Source organism: Onychostruthus taczanowskii, unplaced genomic scaffold (genome assembly GCF_017590055.1).
Source record: "Onychostruthus taczanowskii isolate IOZ18803 unplaced genomic scaffold, ASM1759005v1 scaffold64, whole genome shotgun sequence".
NCBI lineage: Eukaryota > Metazoa > Chordata > Aves > Passeriformes > Passeridae > Onychostruthus > Onychostruthus taczanowskii.
Window position 1 is genome coordinate 696144 of NW_024504122.1, and position 24349 is coordinate 720492.

The window sequence follows — 24349 nt, forward strand, 5'->3', positions numbered from 1 at the left end:
CAAAGCATCCTGACTTCAAACCAGCTCTGGGGGCAAGGGAACAATCCAGGCTTTCCCTCCCATCCTGCCTCTGCTGAGGCTCTGGTGTGCATCAAATCTCAGTGATTTATTTATTTCTCTTTTCTGAGCTTGGTCTGTGGTGCAGAGATACCCTATCCAGCACAAGCAGGCTGACAGACTCCAGGCAAAAAGAATGGGGACGACTACTACAAGGGAAAAAAAGTAGACCTAAATATTTAATTAATTTCCAAGTCAGCTTGGCAGAAATTATGTCTCTATTTACATGCGTGTGCATATTGCAAATACATTACAAACAGTATACAGCCTATAAATGCTACAATATGTAAATAGAAATCTTGTTTATTTTGCTGAAACAGTATTTATATATTTTATGTGTGGGTATAAAATAGTGGTGGTTTAAAAGGCATGAATTTAAGGGGACTAAAAAGAAAGGGAATAACGAGTTCTGCATGGATAAAGTGTGACGGGACTGCAGCCTCCAGGGAGGGATATCTCCATTTCCCTGAAAGCCAAAACAAACTCCATGACACTAATGTGCTGCCTTCATTTATTAATCCTCTGATCTATTTATTAATTGATTGCTTTGCTGACTTGTTTCTCTTCTGTTTATTTGCTTGTAGTAAAGAGTACCCAGTTGTTCCCAGGAGCACAGTGAGACAAAAAGTGTCCTCGAATCACAGCCCCTTCAGCGGCGAGACCAGGGTCCTTTCTGCCTCCTCCAACCTGGGCTCCCAGTACCAGTGTGAGAACGGGGTGTCCAGCACCTCCCAGGACCTGCTGCCTCCTGCCAACCCCTACCCCATCTCCCAGGAGCACGGCCAGATCTACCACTGCACCAAGAGAAAAGGTCAGAGCTTGCCTGCTCCCTGCTTCGTGTTTTCCCCCCTCCTAACATGACTGTCAGCATTGTTTCCTGATGTTTCCCCTTGGACAGCTCCAAGGATAACTGCCTTTGTGGGTAGAAAAACATCAAAGTGAAAGAAAGAGAGTATTTTAGATATTCAGTGAGAAAATACTTTCCTTTGTCTCCCTCCTCCAATAGTTGATTTTTTGGCAAAAATAGCATGCAACAAACAAATGAACGAGGCATGAGGGTTGTGGGCAGCTCCCCCAAGCTGGGCTGGGAACTCTAAAATCCCATTTCTGCTGGGTTGGGAATGAGCTGTTTGGAGGGCTGGCAGTGCCTTTCACCCACCATGAATCCACATTTGGAAAGATAGCTGGTGCTGGAGATAAAGATGACTTATCTGCAGCCCCTCAGACAGGGTTAATCTCCAAGTGGAGATACCTTGACAGTTTGTATTTTGCCCAGTTTTCAACTCAGGGCTGTCTCTCACTTGGGAGACAGTTTTCTGTCTGCAGAAATGCTCAGGCTAATGAAGGGTGCCTGGGAGTGAAACCCATGATATCCATGGTCCTTCCCTCCTGCTGCCACTGAGCTGCTTTTGACAGAGCTTTAGGGATCAAACTGTGAGGGCTTTCCAGTGACTGCTCAGCTAGTCCTGGCGTGAAGAGGCCCCTGATAGCGATGGGATAATTGTTCTGGGCAGGAGAAAGGGGTTTGTGGTCTCTGCCCTCCTCTCCCAAAGCAGTGGGAATGCTTCAATGCAGCACCACTTGTAGGACTGAGACAGCAAAAGCTTTAGATCAGTCTTACTTGGAAACAAATAGGGGATTTCCAGGGCTGGATGCAACAAGGGGTGAGCAGGAGCTGGTTTCTGCCAACCCTGTTGCCTTTCTCAGGATTTACTCTATGGATCTATGGAAAAGCTTCCAGAAGGCAGCAAGCACCAAGTCAGCAGGAATTTCTCCCCACAGCAGAGCCCTTCCCGCTTCCCTGCACAACCCTATCAGTCAGACACGTGTCATTATTTTTAGCAACATAACCCCTGGAGCACTGGGATGTGCAGACACACAGTCTAAGGTAGGGAGGGCTGGGAAGTGCTGGCAGAGGAGGCAGGAGGGCAGTGGAAGTCTCTCCCATGTCCTTGGTGAATCCTCCAGATATTGTAGGAGCACATGGGTTGTGTAAGGTATGCAAAGTAAAAAAAAAAAGCCCTGAGAAATCCTAATATTTTCCCGAGATTGAGGTAAACAGTGGAAAACAGGTGGTATTTTCTGTCCCCTCCAGCTGGCCAGGTGACTGTGCTCACATAGAATGTGTTAGAGCAGGGACTGGAAATGGGGATGCTGGCCTTGAGCCGGCTGTAAGGCAGGGAATAAGGAGATGCCCAAAGCGTCCCCCACACAGAAGGGGGTGTGTGGCCTGTTTTACCCCTGCATTGCTGAGGGGAGAAGATGCTGGGGTGCTGCCAAGTCCCACTGCTGGTGGTGGAAGGTGGTCCCTGTGATCCTTGCTCAGTGCTGGGAGCTCCTGGGAGTCCTTTCTCAGCTCCGCTGTCCTGGGAGTTGAGCTCTCACCTCTGCTCTTCCCCCTTTTCCAAAACTAACCAAAACAAGCTGGCCCAAATGACAAACAGCCCTTGGGACAATCCCTGACTGCTCCGTGTCCCTGCCCCGCGGGGCAATTCATCATTCGCCTCCGCATTGTAACGTGATAAGGAACCAACAGAGGTTTCCTTCCAGTTTTGGGATTCCCGCTAAGTGGTGTCTCCATGGGTGGTTTCCCTCAATCCCCCAATTATCTCACTTCCTCTTATTGTCACAGAAGACACGGCTATCTGCCCTGGAATAAAGCTCCCCGGCCCGCTCGGCCTGCGTGGCACAGCGCGGGGGACAGGCCGAGCAAGGCCTTGTCTGCAGGGCCCATGGCCCCTCCTTATCTCTGCCATGCCTTGAGTGGCACAAGCAGTTAAGGGCCCTTTATCAAAGCCGCCAAAGGCTTTAATCAAAGAGGAGCAGCGTCCTGCCCGATAGCAGCGGCTTCTTCCGCGGGGCTGGGTGTCCCGGCAGGCCGAGCCGCTGCTCTCCTCCCTGCGCCGCCTTCTCTCCCCTCCCTGTGCCTTTGGTAAATCGAAAACAGCCACCAGGGCTTAGAGGAAAGAAACACAAAGTTAATAGGAACCAGAGAGCCAGCCTGAGCTGCCAAGCAGCTCTTTGCAAAGTGAAATTAATTAAAAGGAAAAAAAAGTCATCAGAGATGAGCAATTTGGGTTGGTTAAATCAGACCGTGATCCAAGGTTTCATGTCACTGAGCGTGGATCTTCCTTCCAGCACCAGCAAGGATCTTTGTTGGACATGGGAAAATAATCCTATGTATGATATTCCTCTTTTTTTTTTTTTTTTTTGAGGTTCCAGCCTCTCATTTCTGAGTTTTTTCTCATAGTTCTCCTGCTTTCCTACATTTGTTCTTGACAGTTAACAAGTCTCACCACCTCAGAAAACTCAAAAGCAAGAGTTTGTCTGCTCCTACTGTCCCTCTGTCCATTTTCTGGACTGGAAATCTTATTGATTGTGTTGGACTATCCACTCCCCAAGCATTGACTCCTCCCCAGGCAGCTTAGGATTTATCTCAAGCGGATTGTTTCCTTTCCCAAGGCTGTGGTTACGGATAAGTGCTCTCAGGGGCAGAGGGCAGTTCAGCTGGCTTTGTGACCAGCTGCTGTCTGCATCTTCTGGGGTGAATTCCAAGCCAGTCTCCTTCCAGCTTTGACATCTCCTGAACTTTCTCTGCCTCCTCTTCAATCAGAGCCAAGCCTTGGGTTAGGCTCACTTAGGGACAGGTCTGTGTTCACCCAACTCAAAGGAACCTTGTTCAATTTCTGCTTTCCTGGTGACCTAAGACAAGAATAAGTCTCTGTGGCTGGCAGTGTTGTTCTTAGCTGTCAAGGCAAGATGGATTCACTGTGGAGATCTGATATGGAATTACATTAGGGGAGAGCAGCAGGGCTGCCAGGGGATGTTATCGCTGAAGGCTCCCCTGCTTCAGGGAGGTGATGCTCTCCTGGCTGAGGAAGGAAGGAAGGACACATCCCAGAGCTCCTAATCTGGTGATTCCTGGTGTGCAGGTGGGAGGGCAGGGTCACAGCATTGGGAATGACCCCGGTGCACTGCAGTGGGGTCACTGTTCCAGGAATGGGGAATGGCAAGGGTCATCCTGCCTTGTACCCCAGCCCCACACTGGGATTGCTGATGGCATATGACAAAGTCACTGGTCTTGAGAGGATGGACTACCTCCAACCCTGGATCTCATCAAGGAGCAGCCTCAGCTCTTGATGTGGATTTTTAGGCTGACACAAAGAGCAGTTGGAGCTTTGTCTTTTTTTCTGGTTGTTCTCCACCTCTCCCTCTCCATTGTTGTGCTTGGAGAAGCCCAAAAGGCCTCACCAGCAGGCAGCTTGCCTTGTGTCTTTCATTTAGCCCCACATCCCAGTTAGGATACTGGGCCTTGTTTTCCCTTGTATTATCCTCTCTCTCAGATATCCTGTGGACTAAATAGTCATCCCTCTAAACCTCTGCTCCCTCCCAGCCTTACACAATCCCAACCACTTGGCAGATTTCTGGGATGCTTGCGATGCTGAACAGGAGGCAACTGGAACAGTCTCTCCCTGGGGAGGTTATAAAAGTTGTCAAGTTGGCACTCTGAGGGAGAAGGACGTGGCAGAATCCACTGGCTCCAACCAGTGAGGACCATGTCCTTCAGCCCCCTAACTTGGACATCACCCTGGGGAAGGATTTATCTTTCATCTCCTTCCTGCTCTGATGAGGTCAGTGCTGGTACAGCAATGCCTTTCCACCTTCCCCTCAAGAACAGGCACTGTCAATGTGCACACACCTCTTTGTAGACCGAACCAACTTCTCCCACATCCCACCCAGCTTTGTTTTTTTCACTCAAGGAATCTGTAGGACAAAATTCAGGCATGGGATATCTCCTTGGAGGACACGCTGCTCACTCCAGACATCACACCCTGATGCCTGGAGATGTGATGAGCTGGCCAAGGCTCAGGCTGTGCTGCAGCTGGAGAGATGCAGTGGAGCCCAGGGCAGGGTGGCTGTGGGACACTGAGGCTGAGGAAGGGACTCCCTGCATGGGGAGGAGATGTTCAGGGAGCTGGGGTGCACCCAGCTCTTGCTGAGCAGTGACACTCTTGTGGCACTGTAGTTTGATATTCCTAATGAGGAAAGGCTGAGGGAGCTGGGCCAGTCTTGACTAAGAGGGGAAGTGTGCGGGAAGGTGCCAGGGGATGGACCAGGCTCTGCTCCATGGTGTCCAGCAGCAGGACAACAGGCAGGAACTGATGCCTGGGAAGTTCCACCTGAACATGAGGAAGGACTTCTTTCCAGTCAGGCTGCCCAGGAGGGTGTGGAGTCCCCTCTCTGGAGATATTCCAGAATTTTCTGGACACAGTCCTGTGCCATGTGCTCTGGGGTGACCCTGCTGGAGTAGGGAGGTTGGACCAGATAACCCACTGTGGTCCCTTCCAACCTGACCCATTCTCTGAACCCCTTCTCCTGTCAGAGGTGCCTCTGTGCCTCTGCAGAGAGTGCTGGCAGCTTGCTGCCTGTGGAAAAGATTCCAGCTTTTGGGGGTTGGATTGTCCCTGTCCCACAGCCCTGTTGTGTTCAGTACAACACAGCCATATCACAAACAGTGAGATATAGCTGGAATGGCTGGAGTGTCTTAGGTTCCATGTCCTAGGATTTAGGACTTATTTATTCTTTAGATATTTTCATTTTGATTGGATCTGCCTTGTCCTTTTCTTCTTGGACAACCTTTGTCACTCTTGCACCCTGGTATTGGCTCTTCGGGCTCTGGAATCCAGACTGGATAAAACAACAGAGTTCGTAATAATCACCCATTGTGTTTCCCTCACAAAGTCAGGATGAACCTCCTGTAACACCCTGGAAGTGTGGGTGAGCTCTGAAAACCAAAAAAGTCGTGTCCCATTCTTCATTGTCTTCCACCCTGGGGAGATGAGTGTCATCTGTGGGGAAGGAGCTCTCCTCATTTACACCAAGGGGGAGAGGGAGGCCCAGCACACCCTGAAGTCCAGAGGCTTTCCATGTTTGCATTTCATTCTACGTGGCCCGAATCTTGGAATTGGGAAAATTCCATTTAAAAAGCCATTTGCGTGGTATTTACAACCCAGCTGGAAGTAGTAAATACCGGAAATCTTGGAAGCGCTCATGCTCTCGCTCAAGCTCCTTCATTAGATAGATCATCAAATTCCTTGTGAGGGAGCCAGTTTCCACCCCATTCTTCAGGCTCCGTTTTCCTTGGATTCACTTCAGAGCAGCTTCTCCCTGGTGCTGGCAGCTCCCCCTGCTTGGCAGCACCTCCTGCTTTTTGAGGTTTGTGCAGCATCGAGGGGCTGCTCCCTAGAGCTGATCACCACCCTTGGCTTCCAAGAATAGCAGCAACACGGCGGGGGGATGGGCAGGATATCTCCCAGGATAGCCAACAACTCCTCTGAGGGCTCAGTGGCACCTGGAAAGGGACAAGGAGCTGCTGTCAGGGAACCAACACCAGGAATCAAACCCTGAGTCTCCAGTGTCCTGCTTACGCTGACAGGAGGAGGTAAGAGGACGTTCAGGGACAGGATTGTCCCTTGAGCTGCACTGTCCAGGCTCCAGAGCCCGTGAAGGTGAATTGAAACTGCAGCCTTTGGCATTGCATGAGAGACCTGTTTGTCTTGAGCTCCTTTTGTCATTGAAGATGTCCCCTTTCCCCCCTAAAGCTGCTCCACACACCTGGGGATGCCCTCTGGCTGCTCTGTGCTGGCTCTGATCTCCTCTGTGGGGAGTGGTGGGACAAGACCAGAGAGCCTGGACTGCTGCAAATCCCTCAGGCAGCACCAGCTGAGGCTCTCTGCTCTGCACCATCCCACCTCAGGATGCACAGGGACCATTCTCTTCCCTGTCTAGCACTTTGAGGGTCCATAAATATGAAAATCACTGGGAAGAGGGGCAGGAGGATGGGCAGAAGCTGTTAGGGCAGGCTGGAATCCTTTGTTAGTGCCTAGGTCCCATTTGGAAGTGAGAACAAGGTCTTTACACACCTTAAAATACCTTTCCACATAAAATATCAGTGAACCTGGCTCTAGAGAGACCAGCAGAGTGATCCTGAGAGCTTACAGAAGAACAGAGGGCCCTTATGGGGTTACCACTGAAATCCTGGTCAGCTTTGTTTTTTCTCTTCACCTGTGATGGATTCTGGAAGTGGTTCTGTGACACTGCAGCTCTGCCCAGCTGGGCTGTGGCAGGCTGTGAAATGTCTGGGCTAAATGGAAAAATCAGCAAGCTCAGGTTGTAAGTCAGGCTGTTTTACACCATGGAAAAACAGAGTTTGACTGGTTTGTGTTGTATATTTAAAAAAATCAAAATAAAATAAACAGTCAAACCCCAAGCCAATGATTTCTGGTGCCAGCAGAGTGATGCGGTTTAATGCTGAAAACTTTATTAGCAGAACAATGCTGCATTTTACAAGACATTGTTTTTCCACCCCAGTGTTCTTATTACTCAGCGGTGGGTCAGGAATCCAAACTTTTTACACTGTCCATAAAAGCTCCAGCTCAGGCTGTTCTTCCAGACGTACCTCCTGACATGGAGCTGAGATCAGGAGAGAGGTTAGACCTGTGCCTCCAGCTTTAGGCTTTCAGGGGACCCCATCCTTTCCTCTGCTCCTACAAAAACTGGACCTGAGCTGGGTTGAGGAGGATGACACATTCCTGCACCTTCCTGCTCATTGTTTCAGCTGGTTTCAAAAATGGGATGGAATTGCTCATTTATCTCATCCTGCTTCCCACCCCAATGTACAGGGAAGGGAGAGGAGAAGCTTGATTATCAGGGCTCTGCATTGCTGAGGTGAAGGAGCCAGGCTTTGATGTTGTCAGGAAGAATGAAATGGGACTGTGGCTTTCCAGATGAATTATGCTATTACAGAGCCAAAGGCCACTGTGGGGATGTCCCCATGGTGTCCCTCAGGACACCATGACGTCCCCAAGTCTCTCCCTCTCTTTGTGGAATTGTTGAAGCAAGATGAAGAGCAGCAGTTGTTCCAGCTGGACTTGGAAGACCCCTGGGTGGGAACAAGAGGTTATTTTACATGCAGAGAGGGTGCAGCTTCCAGGAGAGCCCTCATGGTTCAGGGCAATAAGGGTTACGTGCATGTGCGTGTTTAGAAGAAACAAAAGCTGCCTGCACTGCCCACCTGCCTCTCCTGAAGGTGTGACATGAGCATTCCCCTCGGAGCAGCCTGGCAGCAGCACCTCTGTGCCTCTTGTGGGGCAGATGCTCTCAGTCCTCCTTTCTGTGCAGCTCTTTGGGGTTTGTTTCCCCACCATATTTTGGGGGTGGAAAAAATTACAGCTCAAAACACGTTGGTGGAGAAAAATTGTAAAGGGTAACTTGTTCCAAATTTCTTTCAAATCTGACCCCTGTTCAAAGGGTGCAGCCAGGACAGCTCTAACCAAGTGGGATGTTTTCTTGCCTGCACCAGAAATCTTGTTTTTGAAACAGCAGCAAAGTTAATCCATGTCAGAACAGCTCCCCTTCCCTTGCCACACTGTCCTTAAAATCTCTTGGTGAAGTGCTCATCCCTGGGAATTTTGCCATCCATTCCAGCAGAGCTGGATTTCATTTGATGACCCTGTGAATGAATAAATAAGTGCACATTCATTTATTCATTTGGCCTCACCCTGGAGATTTCACCTAAATTGTTTATCTCCTTCCCTCTGCTGGCCTGGGATGCTGCAGGAAACAAAGGGCTCTGCAAGATGTGCCTTGCTGTTTCTAGCTGTGAAATTTACTTTTCTCCTTTGTTCCCCTTGGCTCCAGCACACGTCCCTGTGTGGATTTATGTGCCCACAGCCCTGTGTGGATTTATGTGCCCAGCTGCCTTGGCACAGCTGAAGGCTGGGGCTGTCAAACTCCAAATCTGATTGTCCCAACCGTGCCATTGCTGGTGCTCTCTTGGGAGGATTTTTATTATGATCTCCTTTTTTGTCTCTTTTTATAATTTATATTTTAGCATGGAAATATTTTGTTGTAAAGGATTTGAGTTGACAGCATCAGCTGTGAGCCTCCTATGGGAGAGGGGGGATCCTGGTAGATGCAGAGGTCACAGGCAGATGTTATTCCTCAGGTAAAAGTGGCAGCAGGAAGGAGATGGGGAGCATGTGGGGGGATCACCAAGCAAGATAAACCTCAGGATCCCTCCAGCATCTTGATTTTTCCTCCCAGAGTTCCTGGCTAATCCCTTCCCCCCCTCCAGGAGAGAGGGCCAAGTGCAAGGCTTGGTTTCCACAGGATAGATGAGATCAGTTCCAGGGAAATGATGGGGATTTACACTGATGGAAGTGTCAGCTTGTCCTCAGTAAAAGCAGGACTGTAGAGAGGGACGTTCAGCTGCAGGCACATTATCACTGGTGGTAAAAGTCATTACCAATGACTTTTCTCTCCCAACAGATGAGGAATGTTCCACCACCGAGCATCCCTACAAGAAGCCCTACATGGAAACCTCTCCAGCAGAGGAGGACCCTTTCTACAGGTCCAGTTACCCGCAGCAGCAGGGACTGAACACGTCGTACAGGACTGAGTCGGCGCAGCGCCAGGCCTGCATGTACGCCAGCTCGGCGCCGCCCACGGAGCCCGTGCCCAGCCTGGAGGACATCAGCTGTAACACGTGGCCCAGCGTGCCCTCGTACAGCAGTTGCACAGTGTCTGCCATGCAGCCCATGGACAGGTTACCCTACCAGCATTTCTCTGCCCACTTCACCTCGGGGCCGCTCATGCCTCGCCTGGGCAGCGTGGCCAACCACACGTCGCCCCAAATCGCAGACACCCACAGCATGTTCCAGCATCAAAGCTCTCACCAGCCCATCGTGAGGCAGTGTGGACCTCAAACGGGCATTCAGTCCCCTCCCAGCAGCCTCCAGCCAGCGGAATTCCTGTATTCCCACGGCGTGCCTCGAACCCTGTCGCCCCACCAGTACCACTCGGTGCACGGCGTGGGGATGGTGCCAGAGTGGAGTGAGAACAGCTAACCAGGGGGGCAGGGAATGCCAGAGCCACGGGAAAATCCCAGCAAACGGGAGAAGGAAAAGGAAAAGAATCCCCCTGTTGATAACAAAGCGTTTTGCAAGACTCCTTGAAGTGAATGTTCACCGCTAGCACTCGAGAGGGACGGACACTGACTGAAACCACGGCTGGAAGTCATCGGCCTCGGTGTGACTTGCCCTGACCCCCCCTTTTGTTTTCTTTGGTTTCAAAAGAAAAGCCAACAGCCCAGCACACTTCTGTCCCTCCACGGTCCCACCCAGTTTGTGTTGCTGCAACCACCCTCGTCCCCCTCCCCGTCCTTCTGCTCTTTTTGTTCTCCAAGGGACACCAAACTCCTGCTGCCTTTCTCACCATGGTCAGAATGCTTGAACGAGAACAATTAGGATGTTACTTGTGGTGTTGATGTTGACAATGTTATATAATAAATAATAATATATATTTTTTTCTTTCCATTTTCTCAGAAAAAAAGAAAAGAAAAAGACACCGGCCCTTTTTACCAAGGGTGAATTTTGGAGTGGTGTTTCTTTTTTTCTTTTAGTTAGTGTCATCTTTACTTTTCAGCAGAAAGAGGTACTGAGAACCCCCAAATAAATAAATCCAGTACCTACCTCACCCAGGCATTGTACCAAGAGTAAAATTACTCCCACAGGGAGCTGTGTTTCCTTACAAATTCCCCAAAATTCTCTCCAGGAACCATTCCATAAACCATCCCCTCATCTCCTTTCCCACTTGTAATTCTCTCACTCCTCTTCCCTTCCCATCTCCTGGTCTTTCCTGGTCCCTCAGCCGTCTCTGCCGGAATCATGGGGTTATTTCCAACCTTCCAAACATCCCCAGCTTGAGTCCTACTGGATTTTTAGCAGCGTATGGAAAGCCGGGCTCTGAGCCAGCTGCCACAGGGGGAGAGGGGGGAGACACTGAGAGGAAAAAGTTTGCTCACCAAAATGATGATGACGCTTGTTTGCAATCCCAGGCTTTCATTTTCTCCTGTGTTCCTTTGCTTCCTCTCCAAAAGAAAAAGGAAAAATTAAAAAAAAAAAAAAAAAGGGATATCAGTCTGGGTGTGTGATGTGAGATATTAAATAAATGTGTTTAAAAGGGGCAGAAAGTGATCATGAGAGGCTGGGAGTGGTAGAGGCAAAAAGAGAAGGAAAAGCAAAATTGTGCAAGGAAAAATGTCTACTGCAGAATATTTCAGGTGTAAAATTTCCTGGTCCTATTTATTTATACGTGGGAGTTCCAATAACTCCAAGGATGTCACAAAAGCAGCTGATTCCAAGAGGTTCAAATTTTTATTGAAATGGAAGTTTGCTTTCTTTTCTTCTTTTTTTTTTTTTTTCCTCTCCAAGCTGTGCACACTCTATATAATTTACATATATTTTTAATTAAAAGTAATTCTAATTAACTAAAGAGCTTGTCAACCTCTGGGAATGTGGGTGGGAATTGTGGGAATTCCGATGTGGGAGGGAATATAGACAAGTACCCAAAGCCATGGAGCTAAGGAGAAAAAAATAATCCCAACCTAGCTGTGCCCTCCTATTTTTGTGTGCCAATTTATGGCTAATAAATACCACACGCTCTCAATGGCAAGGGAGTGCCCACCTATTTTTAATGTATTTTTGGGTTTGGGGCAGATTTTTTTGCACCTACTTGATGCCTATAATTGAATTTTGATTGATTTCTGTTGTAGCAGAGGAGGTGGAACAGCACAGGGGGGAAGGTAGGGATGGGCTGAGCTTGAGCTGAGCTTGGGGCTTTGGCCTTGTCTGCCCCACAGCTGCCTGGGTCCCCCAGGGCCCTGCTCTCCTGGGGTCACCTTCCCATCCAGGCAGATTTACAAAGTGACACCGGTGGGTGCTGGGGTGGCATTGGCAATGCCCAGTGAGGTGGAACTTCCACCCTGTTCCCAGGGAAGTGTGGCTGGTGGGAGGTGTTTGGCCCAGGGGAGATGTGGGGTTGTGTCCCAGCCTGGGTGAAGGAGAGGAGATGCTTTGGGAACTGGAAACCAGGTGGGAAAATCAGCTCCAGAGCAATGAAGAGATTGCAGCTGGGAAGCCCAACAGAAAGGTTGGCTCTGTGCAGCTGCAGAGCCAGGATCACCTCAGGAAGAGCATGGAAGGAGCCCAGGAGGTGTTCCCAGCCAGACCAGGATCACCTCAGGAAGAGCATGGAAAGAGCCCAGGAGGTGTCCCCAGCCTGTCCCACATGGCAGGGACACTGAGGGACTCTCTGAAAAGGCACAGAAAGGCAGCAGGATTGTTCAGACGCAGAAAGACAGGGTTGGCTGAAGAGGTGTTTAACAGAGGGTTTATTGCAAAATCAGTCTCATGGAAGGTTTTTACACACAAAACCATCACTTTAGAAGCCATACATTAGAAGACTTGCATCAGAAACTGCTATAATTGTAGTTACAATGTCTTTTATATAGTTCTTATCCAATCAGCACCTTCCACAAAGCTTGCTAGCATCTTCATTACCAATGCTAATTGCTAAGTTTTATACAATTTACACCAATGCATCTTTTTCTGTCCAGTTGTAGAACTCTACAGAAACTTATTGCTGTATCTTCTACCTTTTATCAACTCTATAACAAGTTCTGTTGCTAAACTTTAATTGTATTCTACTATCTTGCTTATTTCTCCACTTGTATGAGGCCTAGATCTACTTGCTTAAAACATATTTCTGCTTAAGCTACAAATCTTTATTCTTATTTTGTGTCTGTTTCACTGTTCTATCCTCAAGCTCCAAGCCTTTTCCAAGGTCTGAGGTCAAACACTGTATCCATCTCTATCTCTGAGCGTGTATGCTCGAGGCCTTGGGAGCTCTCTGTGCTTGCGTTTCCCACCCGGGATCTGTAGGGCCACTCCACAGAGATATTCCCACCTTGCTGTCCCAGGGATGTGGGGCACGGAGTCTTCTGGGCCTCTCCCAGCACTGCCTCCAATAAAACTTTTTTTGTTTTTTTGGATGTCTGCTTTTAATGCCTCATGCTTGCAAAACATTTTGGGATTGTTGGGTTAGACACAGCCAAAATGTGATGCTGGAGCTTGCTCTGGGTATCAACAACATTTGTGGGCAGAAGGAGATGCAGGCACCACATGTGGGGCAGGGCTGGGACCTCAATTCTTGCAAAGCTTTTTGTCTGCATGGAGCCACCCTCAGGGAATCCCCCAAACGTTGCATTAAATCACACAGAACATGCAGTGCTCCAAGATTGATGAGTAAATTGCATTTTGAGTTAAGGAACACAACAATTACACTGTATTTAGCTGTCATCTGCGCTGTCCTTTCCCAGCTCGCTGTCCCACTGCTGACCATGTAATCATCTAATCCCCATCGAGTGATTCCCATGTAATTTGAGGGGCAGTGGTTACCCTGTAAGTAAAGAGGTCTCCCCAGAAGTGCCTGCCAGGCATCTCAAAGAGGATTAAGGAAAACTAAACTCCCATGGAAAATTACTTCTTAAGCACTGGGAGGAAAGCCTCAAGCTTCCAATTCCACTCATTTCCTCAGAGCGCCTCAGGTTTGGTTTTTGGCTCTTTGGGGTTATGCTGAGATCCTGTGATGGGTTTTGGGGTTGGAAGACCAGGCAGATCCCTGAGGATACAGCTTTGTGGAGCCACATTGGTATGAGCAGCAGGGAGGCCATCAGCAGCAGAATCAGCACTTGTCACAGCAGTAAAATCTGGGATCAAGGCAAAGGAAAGGTGGTGGGAGGAGCCAATAATGTATGGCTTCTTTTCCTCCTCTTTTGAAGGAGTTTGTCAGCGTGGCCTTTCCATATGGAATTCCATTTCCATGGGTAGGACTGGGAGGAGTCAGGATGTGAAGGGAAAAGGTGATCCCAGCCTGGATGTGGATGTGCCTGCTCTATCTCGAGCTTCTACTTTTCCCAGGTGGTCCAAAACAACACCAGGAGCTGTCAAGAAGAAGGTTGTTCTCTCCCTCTGATTGTGATTTTGTGTTCCAAAGATCCTGATGTGATTTCTTTAATTTCTTTTCTTATGGATTTATTTCTTAGCCAAGAATAATAATGCTGACGATAACAATAAACAGCAAAATTAGGGGAAAAATTACATTTGTCCATGGAGAAATTGGACAAATGAGCTTGCAAAATTCACCCTACTCAGAGCTAAACTGGCAATTCTTCCCTGTGAGGGTGGTGAGACCCTGGCACAGGGTGCCCAGTGAAGCCCCTGGATCCCTGGCAGTGTCCAAGGCCAGGCTGGACAGGGCTTGGAGCAGCCTGGGATGGTGGAAGGTGTCCCTGCCATGGCAGGGGTGGCACTGGATGGGCTTTAAGGTCCCTTACCACACCAACCATTCCATGATTCTTTAATAAGAAACCTTGAAACGTGAGGAGTTCCCAAACAATCCTCTGGTGTTTTCCATAAACCCCACTGAGGGTGTTGGGGCTGGGCTGCTCAGGGACAGGGATGATGGAACAGAGTCCAGGAGAGCTGCACCCCGGGGTGAGGAGGGAACTGGGCCCCAAAGGGAGCTCCAGAGGAGGAGGAGAGCTGCTGAGGTGGGGGGAGAAGGCAGTGGAGACCCCTCCTCCCCATGAGCAGGGAATCTGCTGAGGAAAGGAGCCGTGGAACATCACCAGGCAGGAGGCAAACAGGCCTGTAGGGATGAAGCAGAATAAACAAGAGCAGGCTGAGCAATTCCTTGGAGCACAGAACCCAATCCATGCTGAGAACACATTTGAAAGAGTGAGCAGCAATTCCAGCCTGTGGTCACAATGCTGTTTTTCCAGCTGCCTCCCTGGGCTCAAACACTCCCTGCCGGGTACCTGGGGAGGATTTTGATGTCCTGAGAGGCACAGAGAGCTCTTTGTCTGCCCCTATCAATCACTCCACATTTCAAGTTTCACCAGCCAGTGCTGGGTGGGTTTTGAGATGATTTTCCCCACCAGCAGCCCCCAAACCTGCACTGGTGAATCTTTTCCTACAGGCAGGGATGCTTGGAAGGGGCAAAGTCACCCCTGTGCTGCTCAGGTTGCTCCCACAGCAGAGCCAACCTCCCAAAAATTGCTGTTTTGCCTCGAGGGCTGAGGGAAAAAAATATCCCAAAGCCTCAGGATTCTTGTCCATAAATCCAGCCCACAATATCATAGATTTTACAGTGCTGCCAACTCTGACAATTTTATGATGGGTCTCATGTGATTTGCAAAAGTGTGGTTTCATTTTTTCTCTTAAAATTTCCAGCTCCTGGACACCAGTGAATATATGAGGTTCTCAAAGGATTCTGAGTCTTTCCCCCACTGCCCTGTTTTTGATTTTTTGTTTGATTTTAGAACATACTGTAAAGTTGGAAATTTTACTGGAGAGAAAAGTGAGGCAGAGAAAACATGACTTGGGAGGTGGAGCTGGAACTCATCATGGATGAAAAAATATTTCGTTTTGGGGCCTTTTAAATTTGTTTGTTTGCTTTTTAAAATTGTTTTTCTCTGTTAAAGTCAATGCCTTTGCTGTGTTATTTTTGAGAAACAAAAATGACGAAGTTGTACTGAGTGGTAAATGTTCACAGAGTGGTTTGGATAAATTCCCACCCCCAAAGAGGGGCAATACTTCATTCACATTTAGACTTTACTCCTTCAAAATTTCCATTGAAATTTTCCAACCTGAAGTCATTTCAGAGGGACACATTTCACTTGAACCCATCACACCCAGGGGCTCCAGTATCTCCTGCTTCCTTTTTTTGGTTGAAGCAAATTCTTCAGGCTCAGTGCCTGTTCTGGCTGTGGGGTTTGGAGATTTTGCCCTAGACCTGTAAGGACTCAGCTACAGAAAAGTGGATTTAAAAGTGTTCCTGAGACAAATAAAGGCATCTCCTAGAAGAAGAAGCATCAGAGCTGCTTAGCTTTTGGCATAAAATATTGCTGCTGGGCACCTCAGCATCCCAACTTGTTGCTCAGCTGTAAAGAGTTTTCAAAGAAGGAATAAAACATGGGGAAGTCAGGAACCAAAAAGGGTAAACTCATTCTTAGCTGAGTTATAATACAGCTATTATTATTTAATAAGAATAAATATATAAAATGTTTAATATAATCTATAATTTAATAATTATTAATAGTTATTATATTTAATATAATATATAATTTCAATAATAATTAAAAATAAGTATTTCCCCACTGTCTTCCAGGCACTGGGGTTCAGTCTATGCCTTTACTTGAAGGTTTTTAATCATGAGGAAGGGAGCTCTGGGTCTGAGCAGGATTATCACCATCCCAGGGCATTCCTGAACCTGATATGGGATTATTTTTAAAGTTGGTTTGTTTGGATCTTTGTTCAACTGACACAGCTGTTAATAAAGCACAGGAAAGTGAGATGTTCTTTCTCACCTGGTCATGGCTTTTTTAACAGGTTTTAGGGTTTATTAACAGCTCGATCAGTTATTGATGGATGGGGGCAGAACCCCCTTGGATCATTAGCTGGATCCTGCTCTTTCCAGGACAGAATTCCAGGAGAATTTCAGGACAGGTAACCCTGACTGAGAGCTGCAGCAGGCTGGGATGGGACAGTAGCTAAATATAACCTAAATTAGGGCTTCATCTGGAGAGTTTGGGAGCCAGGAAAAGTAGAACAGGCACTATTTAAAGAATGAATTGGCTGGAGAAACGCTCCAAGCTCAATGGCATTTCACTGAGGACCCTCAACATTCAACCTGAAATTCTTTTGGGTTTTTTGTTGAAGGTGCTTGAATTTAGCTTGTGAAGGTCCCAAAACACAACCGCAGTGGCACATTTCTTGAGGAAATTAAGCTGCTCCTGACTCCCTGCACCAACTATTCCTTAAACAGAAGGTTTTATCTATCACTCTTGTCCACAGCCGAGCTGCTATTGGGAATTCCAGCAGGAATATTCTTTTAGATAGATGGGCCCATGCAGAGTTAGGTCAGAGAAAAAAAGTCATGTGGGTTTTTTTTAATTTATTTTTTTGCTTAATCCCTCCTGATGAAGTTCAGTGTAGCAGAAATGTATTAATTGAACGCTGTGCTGTGGGGATCTGTTCTCCTTCAGGACAGAAGAGTGGCACAACAGGGGAATAAGTGATTTGTACATCAGGGATAATAGAAAGCACAGCCATTGTCCAGACCTGGCTTGTGCAACTCACTTGGGATTCCATCAAGGACATGATCCTTGCCTGGAGGAGAGGGATTAAATGGTAGGATAAAAGGAATAAAATGGCAAAGCCAGGAAAACCCCCCCAGACTCCAGTAAAAGACAAGCAGACGCTGCTCTCTCCTCACACTTCGGAGTGACCCTGGCAGGGAGATGCTCCCTTGATTCCCAACCTTTCCAAAGCACTCGTGGCAAGGAGCAGCTCTGTGGTGCCACGACCCTGAGCTGTCCCCTGCTCCCCTGGCTGGTGCTGGTGCTCAAGGGGCTCTTTCTCAGTGTCACTGATGGCCCTGACCTTTATGTTCAGTCGGTGCTGGAGCTCACTGAGCTCCCCCTCACTGGGGAGGGATCAGCCTGGGAGAGCTGGCACTGCTTCCTCCCCATCCACCTCCTGGCTTCCATGGCATGGAAAAATCCTCAAGCTACCTGCCTCCCTTGAAGCCAAGGGGATGAGGGGAAATGGCAGAAAATCCCTTACATCGCTGTGATTTTTGGAGACATAAAAGCTTCTCTTTGAGAGCAAATACTTTTTTTTTTTTTCCAACCCCCCCCGGGCTCAAGAAATTCCTTGGAAAATAATTTGTCAAGGCCCTGCCTGATCAAAGACATATATAAAAGGACCCTTTTTTTTCAAGGGGAAAAACTCCCCCTCCGAGCTCAGAATGAATTGGCAATTCATTTACCAACTGTCAGATAAAGTAGCTCAATCCCTATCACGTCTTTAGCTGGAGCTGTGGCCAGAAGGAAGCAATTCCCGGCCCACTGTGCGTCCATGTTTGGGGTATGTTAGTGATTAGAGTATTCCTGCCTGGGGGATGCAGAAAGATATGACTCAGATTCACAAAAGAGCCATAAATCTCCCTCCTTTTATTCAAAATGTGTGTTTTATAGCCATTTCCTGGCCAATTTCTGCCTCGGATAAATATGTAACATATCTGTGTGTGTAGAGTTTTTAGGGCTGAGTGTTGGGCTTCCTCTCAAGAGCCAATTGTCTGCTCAGAGCAGCAGAGAGCTACACTCAAACTTTTCCTTTCATTCCCAGCAAATTCCCTCGTTGAACCTCAATTGCCTGTCCCAGTGGCACCTGCTCCTGTTCTCCTTGAGCTGTGGTCCCTGGAAAAGGACTGGGTGGGAGATAGGCTCTGGAAAACCCTAAAAAGTCATCCAGGCCCCAAGACAGGATCAACCAGATTAGAAGGACAATGTAGGGCTGAAGGAAAAGGCAGGAGGAGATGGACAGCATGGCAGGAAAAGTCAAGGCAGGGATATTCCCCCAGCAGAAACGCCCAGCGTCTTTAACTGTGCCATCTTTTGGCACTGATGGCTGCAACCCTTCACTGAAATCAGCTGAAGTAGCTGAGAAATGCTCCCCAAGACCCATTTGCTCTTCATATTCAGCCAGAGGATGAGTTCCAGGAAGAAGGAAGAACAACAGGAACAACTCCTGCCGAGTAACAGCACTCAGCCTTCCCTCGGTGTCCTGCTCTTCCAAGTCACGCAGAAAGCTGATTCCCCTCACTAGAACAACAGGAAAACCCATCCTCTTTGCAGGAAAGCAGTAAATTTGGGGGTCTGGCATTGCTGGTACTTTATTTTTAGCTCTTCCTTCTAATCCTTTAAGCCTGTAGTTCCTTTCTGTTTCCTTTTCCCCTAAACCAGGAGCTGCAATCGCTTGGCCCTGGTTCAAAGTCTCAAAGCCAAGGGCAAAGCTCCCAGATCCCAGAGCAGTCTGTGAGGGGCCTAAGGTTTATCTCCTGGAGGGTTTGATCTCAAAGCTGCTGGAGTTGGTGGGAATCTCACCCCCAACCCTCAGGAGCTTTGTTTTACCATGCCCTCAAACATACCCAGCCTATCTGGCAGTACCCAGGGTGCACGTGGTGTTTAAATATAACAAGTGTGGCTGCAAGAAACAGCCTCAAAATGCTTCCTAAACTTTGGCCCAAGGTTAGAATTGATCTCAGATAGCCAGTGTGATGCCTTGAGTGGAAGATAAAGCAAGAAAAATGTGGATTAATGACAGAGGATGATGGGAATTTCTCCTAAAGGTGGGTGGCAGAGGAAAATATCACTCGTTAGAGTGAGATTTGTGTTCTAGCTGTGCTTTGGGTGCTCCTCAGGAGGGAGGCACTGCCAGGCTGCTCTTTTTCTGCTCTTTGCTGCTTTTCAGTGATTTCTGGGGGCTTCACATTGCAGGTTTATCTCCTTCCAGGAGCCATTCCCACCAGGTGAATAATCCCATGGCTCTCAGAGCCAGGAGATGTTGATTCCTTTGAATTCCCTCCCTCTGCATCAGGCATTTCTGGTTCTGGGCTCATTTATCAACAGGGAAAAGAACTTCTGGAGATCCAAATGCTGGGTTTAGCAATTCTCTACTTGAGGTGACACTTGGATTTCAAATAAGGAACCAGCAGATCTGAAACCTTCCACACAAGTGTCTTTCCGCTCTGCCCACAGCTTTCAGCTGAATTTATTTTTTTTCTCCTTGTGGTATCTCCATTTCAGGCCCCCTCATGTAAACATTTTGAAGCACATGCTGGTTTTAACAATGATTCATCCTATTAAAGTCCAAGTGGCTCCTCAGAGGATGCTTTCCAGAACTAGGCAATAGATATAAAAAGGGCAGGGACCACGACTTCCCTGGGCTATCTCAAGTGCCTGATACTTCAGACACAACAGGCTCAGCTGCAGAGGAGCTGGGCTCCCTATTAAAGCTGCTTAGAAATAGCATTTATAGGGTTCTTTTTCCTCTAGAAAATCCTCTTTGTTCAAACATCCTCAACAGGCTCAGATTGTTGGGGTTTCAGGCAGCTCTGGGTGGTTCAGAGCAGGGGTCTCCTGTGAGGGAAGGGGAGTGGGATGTGACTCTGTGCACAGCAGGGTTTATTCTCAGCCAGAAAACAAAATAGTCAAGCTGAGGGATGCCAATTTTCCAGTTTTTGACCCCAAACATTTGGTGTTCAATAGGTACAACACAAAAAAAGGGCTTTCCCCCTTGATCTGTGCCACTTTTTGTGTTTTACACAGCTGAGGAGGGCCTGGCTGGTCCCAGCTCAGCACAGGAATTTGGGAAGCTCCTGGCTCTGCCTGGACACCACGTGCAGCCCTGGAGAAGGTCCCTGGCTGTGCTCAAGCACTTCAAATGTCACTGGGAAGTGGCCCCTGTGCCCAGGGGCTCTGTGAGCCTGGCTGGGACAGCTCAGATGCTGGCACAGGGATGTCCCAGCGCTGTGAGGCTTCTCCAGGACCTCTGGAGACAGGGAAAAACCAGGGAGGGTGGACAAGGAGCATCCCTGGATCATATCTTGGCTTGTTTTAGTTGAAGACTATCAAAGCTCTCTCAGGAATGAAGTTTTTTTTGGTATCACCTTGTGTGTTTAGGCAGAGAAGCTCAGGGAATTTTGGGGGATGTCTCTGGGAAGTTTTCCAAGCGTCCACGACCTTCACTGCTTGTCCCCTCTGCTGGCTGGACCTCAGCCAGCCCTGCATGGCTTTGTCAGGCTGCTGCTAAGCCTGAGCTCTTCCCTAAAATAGAAATTAAAAATGCTTTCATTGATTTTTTTTTTTAATTATTTTTTTGCAAGCTGAAATGGAGCAGGGGTGTTACAAACAGTGTGTTTTTCATGAGACATTTAAAAGCCAAAAAAAAAAAAAATTGTCCAGAAATGAATCTATGACAAAATTAATCTTTTTCATTACAAGGTGATTCAATGCAGAGAAGTGTTTTGCTTCTTTAGTGATTTATCAGCTGTCTTCAAATAGACCAGGTAATTTAAGGTAAAAAATTATCATTCTGTTGAAAAATCACTTTTTCTTCCTGGAGAGTAAGAACTATTTCAAGAAGAAAAGCTTTCTCTGGGTACCAGGGAAGTGCTCCTGGAGATGTTGTGGAGACAGGGAAAAGAAGTTAAGTAAGCTGACTTTATATATTTATATAGAGTATTTTAAACTGTCTATAAAAGATTTTTTTTTTTAAATCTGCTTGATTGGTGGGCAACCAAACAAAGGTAGAGGTGCCAACATGATATTTTTGAGGGGAGTTTCTAACTCATCAGACATTTGTAGAAGGTATCTATGGACCCTTGAGGCTTCTGAAAAAAGCAAATTGATTGCAGGACATTACCAGGGAGAAAAGAGAAAATCCAAAAGCCCTGAGCATGCTTTAGGGAAAAAAATAATAATAGAATTTCCAGGAAAAGCCTCAAGATGCTGGTGGTGAGGCTGAGTGAGGGAACACCTGGGGAAGATTGATTAAGAGACAGCCAATGTGTGCCTGTGATTTATGAGGAGTGGGCCTGGCTTTAGTAGGAGTTTTTGGGAGATATTGCTGCTATGGTGCAGGACAGAAAGCTCCTGGATGCAATCGAGTTCCCAGACTGTCAAACATCACTTGATAAGGTTCCATGAGGGAGATTATTCACTCAGAGAGGGGGAAACAGAGTAAGAGGTCAAAGAAGCTGTGGGGCAGAAACCTGCTTGGAGAATTCTCTCAGTGCATCCAACTCAGTACAAACATGTGTGGAAAAATAGAAATACACGTCTATCTGTCTCCATCTGTCTGCCCATCTAATTATTTACCTGAAACAGTCACTCCTGCTCCTCCTTCCTGGCAGCAGGGAGCAATTCCCTGTCCTTGAATCCTGCCTGCTTCAGCTGGGAGAAGATTATTTTAGGGATTCATTCCCAGGAGGCCCCTTTGAGTTTTGGGTTATTATTTTTGCTCCCCTTTGTGTTGGATGATGGAGCTGGGATCAGGGGGTGCTGTTGGGAGCTGCAGAGATCCATCCCTGCTCTTTTAAGTGCTTACACTGTGGCCAAGGCACTGAATTGCCCTTTTTAAGACGTGATGAATAACCAGGCTGTGCCTGAAGGATGCTCAAATGAGCACACAGTGTTTTCCAGCTGGATAAAGACAGGCAGCAGATAAGAGAAGCTGATAACTTTGGCTTTTGGGAGTGATCAATGGCCTCAAGATATGCCTTATAAATGTTGGCAAAATGAAGGATTTTGAGCATCCCTGGAGCTTGCAATGCTTGAGAGTCTGGAGTGTGCAGCCCTACATGCACTGCCTTTCAAATGGCTCAGTGGAGATTTCTGAAATGTAATCTCTGCCTTTATTTGTTTCCATGCCATTTGGAATTCTCTGGGGAATCAGAAGGGCTGGGCTGTGTTCCCTGTCCTTTGATAAGGTTGTATCTTCTGGAATTTCACTTTTGGAGGTGGAGGTTTGAGAGATGTGCCCAGAAAGAAGTGAGGCAGAGACCAGCAGCTTTAGGGACTTCTGCTCTTACTCCACACCAGGTAGCTGCTGCTTCCTTCTGCTCTGCTCCCCGGAGCCTAAACAATGAGAGCTCTTTTTGGCACAAAAATGGGCACTTCTGGAGCCATCCAGTGAGACATCAGCATGGTTTTTACATCATATTGAAAAGCCAGGCTGTTAGGACTAAAGAAGAAGGAGAAAGGCCTAAAGCTGCCTCAAAAATCCCAGAAATCTTTTGATGCCTTCAGTCCTGAAGCTACAATGGGATAAAAACCACAGCTAGCAGAAAAATATGGGACAGTGCTTCCCTGGAGCAAGGAATCAGCTGGGAGCTTAGGCCAGATACAGTTATGGCATCACCTTGGCATGCCAAAAAAAGCCTGAGCCTGCCTTGGTTTGTGGTGGTGAGGGAGGATCTCACTGCCCTCTGAACTGGGGTGAGTCCACTTCCAAAGTGTTCTCTTTTATGGGTGTACCTAAACCCCTAAATTGAAGTTTTTCCATTTAGGAAGAGACTCCACATGGTCAGTGGCCCATGCTCACGTTGGGAAGGTCCAAAGTCAGTGGGACCATTACAAAAAAAAGGGAATTTCAGACAAAACTCTACCCTAGCAGCACAGTCAGATGGTGGAGGCAATTGCCAAGAAGGCCACAAAGGTCTCATGTGCTTTTAAGATGCAGTTAGACATTTTATAGGAAAAGAACTGCATGTGGGAATCTCAGAGGGAAAGGAGGGGAATGCCATGCACTAAGTGGGAACAGGGATGTGTTTTGGGGCTCACAACTCTGTTTGAGAACTGCCACCTGTGATCTGTGTCCTGAACTTCTTCATTCCAACCTGAAAGGGGCTTTTCCAGCAGATTCCCACTCTGCTTGGTCCGTGTGAAGCTGCCTTGCCTCAGTTCCTGGGCAGAGCAGGCCCAGAGGAGTGGGAACAGGGAGCAGGGATGTGTCTTGTGGCTCACAAGCCTTTTTGAGAACTGTCACCTGTGATCTGTGCCCTGAACTACTTCATTCCAACCTGAAAGGGGCTTTTCCAGCAGATTCCCACTCTGCTTGGTCCGTGTGAAGCTGCCTTGCCTCAGTTCCTGGGCAGAGCAGGCCCAGAGGAGCAGAGGCCATAAAGCTTTTCTGGGGGAATGGCCCTGGGAGCTGCATCCTGTTCTTGCATACAACTCCTGCATTTTCCTACAAGCACTGTAACCATCAACCTGCAGGAAAAGATTCTGAGCCCTCAAAATATACCTGGGAGACTTTACCTTGTGTGTCCCAAGATTTGCAGTGCTCTCCCAGGGCAGAAGGGGATGGCTGCAGTGTGACCCCATCCCCACAGATGCTTTCCTTGAAAATTCACTTTATCTGAAATTAACTTTAACCCAAAAACAGCCCAGGGAGAGAGCTGTGCCTCTGAGAGACATCTGGGGTGCTTGCACTCAGGGCTGTGGGAGTTCTTGGCATCTAATTTTAGCAATTTAAAATTTCTGCCTTAAATTTAAGCTACTCATCCAGGCTTTTTTAAAAATAAACATGTGTCCTTCAGCTCCTGGAGGCTCCACAGGTCAGCAGAAAACACAGAGGGAGCATGTGGTGCTTGTAGGGATGCCCCAGCAGTGCAAAACAATGCTCTTGCTCTGGGTGAGGACAGGGAGCTGGCACAGACTCAGGTTTCTGCTCAGAGCCTCTCGTAGGCTGAGACAGAAAGATAAACAGAAATGGGAAACAGTGGCTGGAGCGACACAAATGCAGCTTCTCCTCTGCTATTTGCTCTTGGGGGTGGTTGCATTCCTTCAAAGCAGAGAGCAAGTCAACAACAAGACAATAATAATCACAGCAACAATAAAAAACGTGTCCACTCGGGCTGTTTCCTAAATCCTGCTCTGGCAGGGGCTGTGGGCTGCCTGCTCCTGGTGCTGCAGCCCTGCTGGGAAGCGATAAGGACACACAACCTCCTGCACTTGAAAGTGCACTCAAAATAGAAAGAGAGA

The 24349-nt window shown here is 47.8% G+C and overlaps 1 protein-coding gene across 3 annotated transcripts in view; it reads left to right on the forward strand.

Moving 5' to 3' along the window:
* Positions 1–10332, forward strand: part of TBX5 (T-box transcription factor 5) — a 40726-nt gene extending 30394 nt beyond the window's left edge. For all 3 annotated transcript variants that reach the window (XM_041420522.1, XM_041420520.1, XM_041420521.1), the window contains exons 8-9: positions 642–868; positions 9388–10332. In XM_041420522.1, coding sequence (XP_041276456.1) covers positions 642–868; positions 9388–9965 — 805 coding nt within the window. In that variant the 3' untranslated portion in view covers positions 9966–10332. The remainder of the gene's footprint in view (positions 1–641; positions 869–9387) is intronic.
* Positions 10333–24349: the final 14017 nt, after the last annotated feature.